Raw genomic sequence first — 8243 nt, 5'->3', positions numbered from 1 at the left:
AGAAAAACCCCAAAGTGGAAAAATGCAGGAATTCCCCTTTAACTCTTTGGAGTCAAATATTTAACAATTATTCTGAATAACTGAATAAAAATGTCTAATTTTATTGCTTTCACTTCTGTATTTTGTCTGAAGTTGTGTTACAAAATGACTCCGGTCTAACAGATACAGGCACGAAGCTTTGTGCTTTGTGAATTTCCCCAGCGAGGCATAAATAAAGCCTTATCTTATCTAATCTTATCTTAAATAATGTGCAGCCTGTCGAGGTTGAGCGCCCTGAGCTCCAGCTGCTGCTCGTTCAGAGACTGAATCTGCACAGGAGTTATTTCCACACGTGTATTTGAACAGTTCACATATAAATCGTCAAACAGTCATTTTAAACACACACATTCAGTCTCACAGTCCAGCTCACTTTAAACTACACGCTGATGCACTCATCCAGTCTGGTTTCACCCAGTCCAGCCCAGCAGTCTACTGGAAACCAGCGGAGCCGTTTCATCTCTCCTGTCGGCTCCACTCGGCAGGAGGATCTCTGGGTCCTCTGGGCTTCTGAATGCGACAGTTAAAACCTGAAAAACACGTGGAAATAGTTAAAACACAGGCGGCAGGTTTGACTGCACGTTGAATCTGGTTGTTCTGAGAAGTCCAGCGAGAGGAGGATGGACAGGCACAGGTGTGCAGGTGTACTGACCGATCCCACCAGGTGAGCAGAGGTTGGTCATGTCCGGCACTGAGCAGGAGAAATCTTCATAATCATCGTCTGTGGATGAAGGATGTTCACCTGGAGGAGAGAAGAGTCATTTCCTTCATCTTCTTTCACTTCGTCGTTCATTATCCCACCCATCCTTCCCTCCTTCCTTTCCTCTCCTTGTTACCTTGCACCAGGTGATGTTCTCCATTGCTGCCAAGTGACGATGGTCCCTCCCCCAGCCTGTGATTGGTTGGCATCGCCGTGTCGTAGATGGGCGTGGCAGAGTGTTGCTGGTTGGCTGGTTTAGCTCGAGGTCTGACCGTGCTGTAGACAGCAGATGCCGATGCTCCGTCAGGATCGTTGTCATAGTGATGGGACAAGGGCTGAGTCCTGAGGGTCAATAATCAAGAGACTGAGTGTGAAAAGCAGCTCGCAGACACACACACACACACACACACACACATCTAGATGAACCACAGTCCGGATGACTGAGGATCATCCTGCCTGCTGGACCAGAACTGCTTCTTCCGTCTGGGTAATGGATCTGATGCGTGCGGCTCGTGACCGGAGGATCAGCCAATCAGAGCGCAGACTGGCACAGTGGGAGGACGCACAGATCTACTGTGGCTCTACACTGAGCAGCTTCCATGTGTGAACATGTGAGGGTGAAAACGAAAGCTTCATTCTGACTCTTTTTTTAATTGCTGTGATTGTTTTAAGTTTGTTATCTGTAACATTGAATCTACTTTCTTTTTAAGGATATAAATGAATAGAAATCAGCTCACCTGTTAACTTGTTATCAAAATAAATTTGATGTCACCTTTCAAACAACTTGCGACGACATCACCTACGAGTGTGGTGGCATCTTAAGTACGACCATAGGCTTTGTGTAATTACTCTCACTGCCAGGAGGGGGAGACAAAGGTGTTGCACTGCAGGTTTCAGGTGTTTCTTTACCTGCTCGCGCTGCTGGGCATGGCAACAGTGGAGTAGGCGGGGTTTGATGAAGGCGGGTGAGGGTGTTTGGGCTTGTTGACCACAGCGTACGTATCACTCATGTCAGTCTGCTGTGACAGTCTGTGTATATAAGGAAAGAGAGACACGATGAAGGAATGCTAACTGCTAACAGAGACACAGTTACAGAAGTTCCTGTTTGTCTTCAGATTAAATAAACAAGATGCAACGATCTTTAGAGGTGTATTTTTGAATGTGTGGACAAAGCCAGGCTAGCTGTTTCCCCCTACTTCCAGTCTTTATGCTAAGCTAGGTTAATCACATCTTGACTCCAGCTCTGTAGTAAACATACTTCTTATATATACATATTTACACACGGTTAGGAAACCATCAATATATCAGCCACCAATTTCCTGTTAAATACAATAAATTCAAAGATCATAACAAAATATTATAAATGATGATTAACAGGGTTCTAAAAAGTCCTTCAGTTTTATCAAAAACAAGATAAAACGTCTAGTTGACGTGTGAATAAGTGTTCAGAGGTGATCACAGGGGACGAAGTTTCCTTTTTAGTGGATCAACCTCTGTATTGTTCCTTTAAAACGGAGTATACAACCGAACAAATGTTGTGAAAGACGTACAGGGTCCTGCAGGTGTCTCCAGGGTCCTACAGGTGTCTCAAAGGTCCTACACACTGGATGTCCTCAGATTTGTATGGCACATAATGGGAACATGGGACAAAGGTTCCTATGTTCCCTGGGTTAGGATTAGGATTTTGTGTGTTAACAGAATATTGAACTGAGGAACCGAGGACCCTGGGAACATAAACGCGCCCCCATTGTGAGCTATGGAGCCATGCTAATGCTTCTTTGCCAGCCCGGCATTCTGCTGGTTTCTGCGTCAGTTGCTGCGTTCATGACATGTCGACCGAACTTCCTGTTACTGCATCATCAGGGTGGTCACACGAGATTTCAGGTTACAGCCGTTACGCGACACGGACGTGACGAACAAACACGAAAACTCACCTGCAAATATTTTGCATTGAAACTATTCATAATAAAGCACTGACTGTGTGTCCAACCGTTGGCTACATCATGCAGTTCATTAGTTATTCCTCTAGATGGCAGCATCTAGAGGTGCACAGTAACGCATTAGCTTACGTCAGCGAAACCTGCTAAGATGCTGTTGCCTGGTTACCAGTTGTGCTGCATCAAGAGTAAACTACATGAGCGCATAATGCAGGATGAGAAATACAAACAATTAACAGGCTGCTGTCATTAGAAGCTGTGATATGACGTCTGTTCCTCACAACGCAGCTGATAACTTTGTCGATGGTGCAAAAGCTCAGAAAAATTGTTCTCATTCCAAAAAAGTTTTCTTTTTCATCACATAATGTTTGCTTTCTTTGTGAACGTAGATACTCACGACAAAACAACAGTTGGAAGAAATATATTGACAAGTGAATTAATTGCACAAAAAAAACCACTCCAGGCCTTCACTCAGTTGTTAGCATCACACCAGATAAATGGAAATCCATCATGCTAATCGTAGCAGCTCGTTAGCAACTGAAGCCACATCCAAACAACATACAGCTCCTTTCAACAGAGAATCCGGGTAAAACCAGAACGCCCACGTTCTTTTCCAGAAGCACTAATTATAATAATAATATACAATAGTAATAGTTTTGATGATTAAAAATGCAGCCTTGCAACCATCTGTTTTAATGTGATATCTGAGGTGGGTGTGGTGATGTCAGGGTCACGTGGCCTCCTGTGTTCTTGACTTAAACCAATCAGGAATGAGACTTTTTTTGCTATAGCAGGAATAGCAACCGGAAGCTAAGGGACGAAACAGGAAGTGGAACAAACGAAAACATGAACGGGCTGCGTGAGTCAGTTCTGAGTTAAGAAAGTTTTGTAAAGTGTAAAATGAGACGAGAGGAACTCGACGTTTACGTTTCATCACTCACATATTCAGACTTTTAATCTTCAGCTTTGGTTCAGTTCTGTAAAAACATGAAGAACCTGCAGAACCAAACTGAAGCAGCAGCAGAAAACACTGACATACTGTCAGTGTGACACTGCGGCTGCATATTTACATCTCAGCAGGAAGTCACTCTGCTCCCAACTTCCTGCTCTGGCCGTGTGATCGCAGTCGTCATGGTTACTCTGATTGTTGCCAGTGTGCCCTAACCAGATAGGCTGAATGGTCAGGGAGGAGGTAAAGTCTGGTTAGTGACTGTTTTAAATCTCCTCACCATCCTCTTCTTGTTTCCTCTCCTCTTGTTTCCTCTCCTCCTTCCCTTTTTTCTGCTTCCCTCTTTCATTTTTCACCTGCTCCTCCTCCTCTCACCCTCACTTTGTTCTTTTATGCACTCTTCTCTTTGTCACTTGCTCTTCCTCCTTGTCTCCTTCCTCCCTTCCCTTTCCTACTACACTTTCTTTCTTTCATTGATTTTTTCCTCCTCTTCACGCTCATTTCTCCTCTTTTCTAAACCTTCTTCTCCTCTCCTCATCTCCTCCTCCTTCCTCGCCCCCTCCCTCTCATCCCATGCCCTCTCTCTCTGCTCCGTTTCCATGGTAGTGTGGTAACATATGGGAAGAGGGATGGAGGAATGAAAAAGGAGAGTGAGAAAGTGTTAATTTAACACCTTGGGGTGAGACATCCTATCTGTCTGCCTCTCTGCTAACAGACAGACAGACAGACAGACAGAGAGACAGAGAGACAGAGAGACAGACAGACAGAGAGACAGACAGAAAGCAGACAGACAGACAGACAGAGAGACAGACAGAGATACAGAGAGACAGAGAGACAGTAACACAGACAGACAGACAGACAGACAGAGATACAGAGAGACAGAGAGGCAGACACACAGACAGACAGACAGGCACACAGACAGACAGAGAGACAGGCACACAGAGAGACAGACAGACAGAGAGGCAGACAGACAGACAGAGATGCAGACACACAGACAGACAGACAGACAGGCACCCAGACAGACAGAGAGGCAGACAGACAGACAGAGAGACAGACAGAGAGGCAGACAGACAGAGAGACAGACAGACAGACAGACAGACAGACAGAGAGAGAGACAGAGAGGCAGACAGACAGACAGACAGACAGACAGGCACCCAGACAGACAGAGAGACAGGCACACAGAGAGACAGACAGAGAGGCAGACAGACAGACAGAGAGACAGACAGGTACCTCTTGGAGGAAGCTGGGGTTTGTCTGGTTTTCTTCTCTGGTTTCTTCAGCTGGTCAGTGAACAGAAAACACTTCGGTCAGTTTTTCAGGTTTTTTGCAGGTCTTGAAAAGTGCTAAAAGTAAATAAAACCAGAATATATTTAATCAAATTCAGCACAGAGACAAGATATTTAATGTTCAAACTGAGAAACTTTATTATTTTTTGTAAATATTGACTCATTCTGGATTGGATGTGTGTTTAAATAAAGCTGGTTCAGGGTCTGTTTCGTCTGCGTTCCATCAGCTGTTCTTTACCAACACTCAGTCAGAGTTTGGAACTGAGGACTCAAACTGCTGAGGTGAAATTCTTTCTCATTCTTCTTGATGAACGACTTCAGCTTCTCAACGGTCTCTGTCTTCATAATGCTGCACACAGTCTCAAAGGGGGACAGGTCTGGACTGCAGGTATAGTACCTGAACTCTTTGACTATGAGGCCACGCTGCTGTAACCCTGCAGAACGTCTCTTTTCATGGTCTTGCTGGAATAAACAGGACATCCCTGAAGAAGACGTCGTCTGGATGGCAGCATGTTGCTCCAGAACCAGTGTGCAGGTGACCCATGTCCACTAACACACCTCCAGACCAGCACAGAGGCCGGCTGCTGAACTCTGTGCCGGAACAATCTGGATGGTCCTTTTCCTCTTCAGCCTATCCATGATGTCAAAAACGGTCTGAAACGTGGACTCGTCAGACCAGGACACTGTCCATCCGTCTCAGGTGAGCTCTGGTCCAGAGAAGCTTCTGGATGTTGTCGATATCTGGCTTCACTCTGCTGGTTGAGTCTGAACTGAGTTTGAGACAGTTTTTGAAGTGTCCTGAGTCCGTGTTCTGATCTCCTTCAGACAACCATGTTGGTTTTAATGCAGAGCTGCCTGAGGGGTCGAAGGTCACCAGCATTCAGTGCTGGTTTTCAGTCTTCAGATTCTCTGAGTCTTTTAATAACATGATGGATTGTAGATGGTACATATTTTTAAATCTATGTTGAGAAACTTTGTTCTGAAATTTCTGGACTCTTGTCCTCACAGTTTTCACTCGGCCCCACGTTAGAGAATCTGAATGATCTGAATGTGTTTGTAATAATGTGCAGCTTTGGACTAAACAAACACTGTGAAGGCGTCACTTTGGCCTCATCGTCACCACATTTCTCACTATTTTCACAATGTTTCCAAACCGATCGATCGATCGATTAATGGAGGAAATAATCAGCTGATTGATCCAGAATGAAAAGAATCATTAGTTCAAATGAAGCTCAACCAGCTCCAACAGTAAAATCCTGCTTTGACATGAACGACTGAGTCACAGTAATCTGATGAGATCTGATAGAACAGGAGAACAGGAGAACGGGAGAACAGTAGAACAGGAGAACAGTAGAACAGTAGAACAGATAGAACAGTAGAACAGTAGAACAGGAGAACAGCAGAACAGGAGAACAATAGAACAGGAGAACAGATAGAACAGTACAACAGGAGAACAGCAGAACAGGAGAACAGGAGAACAGATAGAACAGGAGAACAGCAGAACAGTAGAACAGTAGAACAGCAGAACAGGAGAACAGGAGAACAGCAGAACAGGAGAACAGGAGAACAATAGAACAGGAGAACAGATAGAACAGGAGAACAGATAGAACAGGAGAACAGCAGAACAGCAGAACAGTAGAACAGTAGAACAGCAGAACAGGAGAACAGGAGAACAGATAGAACAATAGAACAGTAGAACAGGAGAACAGGAGAACAGTAGAACAGTCGAACAGATAGAACAGGAGAACAGATAGAACAGTAGAACAGGAGAACAGGAGAACAGCAGAACAGTAGAACAGATAGAACAGGAGAACAGGAGAACAGGAGAACAGTAGAACAGCAGAACAGGAGAACAGGAGAACAGGAGAACAGGTAGAACAGATAGAACAATAGAACAGTAGAACAGGAGAACAGATAGAACAATAGAACAGTAGAACAGCAGAACAGTAGAACAGGAGAACAGGAGAACAGGAGAACAGTAGAACAGGAGAACAGCAGAACAGTAGAACAGTAGAACAGTAGAACAGCAGAACAGGAGAACAGTAGAACAGCAGAACATTTTACTGCTCTCAGTACTCTGACTCTAAATACGCAGCTGTGACATAAGTAAAAAAAGAAAACGATAAATCACGCTGACATTGAATCTAGCAGAAATATATCTGTATCATTTACGGCAGTTCATTCTGATGTGAGTCTGCAGGTGAACGTGATTTTCTCCTGGTTGTTATTCAAAGTGAACGTACCTGTCAGCACCTGTCGTCCATTAATTCTAGTTGAGTTTTAGTGGATTTCTTCCTGTTTAAATGTTGACCAGCACACTCCTCTCTCTCTGTGTCTCTCTGTGTTTCTTTTACTCTCAAACCGTCTGCAGTAGTTAATTTACATACAGGAAGTCAGCCTTATGAACTACTTCCTCTTTCTGCTTCCTTCACCGCTCACTCCAGTGTGTAGTCAACACCTCGCACAGAGCTGAAATGTGACTTGACTTGTGTGTTTTACCTCAGACAGGTTGTCGTTGAGCAGGTGACAGCTGGACTGCAGGACTTGTTGGAGCATACAGGCGACCGCCGTGAAGATGAACTGATACTGATCCTGCACAGAAGAAACCAGGAGATGTTCTTCACCGAGTTTCATGATCAGACTGTTCAGATTTCCCTCACAGTGATCACGCTGCTGATCAGCGTTGGAGGATGTGTGTCATCGCTGTTTCACCCTGTCTTAAATTACAGGATGATGTCACTGGGTTTTACCCAGACCCCCCATTACACAGGTGCCGTCGACTGTGAAAATACTGCACTACAAGTGAAAGTACTGCATTCAAAGCCTTATTTAAGAAGGAAGGAGGAGGAGAATTTCCTCAAGCCTTAAAGTTCAGTTTATCACAAACAGTCAACATCAACACATCTGGAGATACGTGTTTCTCACTGGACAGGAAGGGGATGAAGAACTGAAAAGTAACTAGTAACTTAAGATGAATGTAGTGGAGTAAAAGGTACAATATTTACCTTTGAGATGTAGTGGAGTACAAGTAGTTGCATAAAGTGGGTTTGTACTTCAGTAGGCTACAGTACTTGAGTAAATGTGCTTAGTTACTCTGGTGGACACCAACATGTTTCGGCTAAATGCTTTCATCAGGAAGGTGCAGTAAATCCAGTCACATGACACAGGTGAATTACAGGTGTGTTGATGGGCTTCAGGTGGAAGGCAGAGCTGCAGAGTGTCACCTGACCGCTGGGCGTGTTAACGTTCACGAACGATGACTCAGCACATCCGTAGTTTATTGAGGTAGTCTGGTTTCTGTTTGTGGTTCTGCTCGGACTGAAGGGAACTTTTAA

General features: G+C 44.5%; 1 protein-coding gene across 1 annotated transcript in view; it reads right to left on the bottom strand.

Moving 5' to 3' along the window:
• Window positions 1-319: 319 nt before the first annotated feature.
• ptpn18 (protein tyrosine phosphatase non-receptor type 18) overlaps window positions 320-8243 on the bottom strand; it is a 22376-nt gene continuing 14452 nt past the window's right edge. The window contains exons 11-16 of the mRNA XM_041945703.1: window positions 7408-7500; window positions 4853-4902; window positions 1646-1765; window positions 873-1078; window positions 689-778; window positions 320-566 (exon numbers count right to left, since the gene is read on the bottom strand). Of these exons, the coding sequence (XP_041801637.1) occupies window positions 493-566; window positions 689-778; window positions 873-1078; window positions 1646-1765; window positions 4853-4902; window positions 7408-7500 (633 nt within the window). The 3' untranslated portion in view covers window positions 320-492. The remainder of the gene's footprint in view (window positions 567-688; window positions 779-872; window positions 1079-1645; window positions 1766-4852; window positions 4903-7407; window positions 7501-8243) is intronic.

The sequence above is a fragment of the Chelmon rostratus genome, chromosome 10 (assembly GCF_017976325.1).
Source record: "Chelmon rostratus isolate fCheRos1 chromosome 10, fCheRos1.pri, whole genome shotgun sequence".
In the NCBI taxonomy this organism is placed as follows: Eukaryota; Metazoa; Chordata; class Actinopteri; order Chaetodontiformes; family Chaetodontidae; genus Chelmon; species Chelmon rostratus.
The sequence above is the reverse complement of the archived record's forward strand: the minus strand, read 5'-3'. Positions and strand labels throughout refer to the sequence as shown.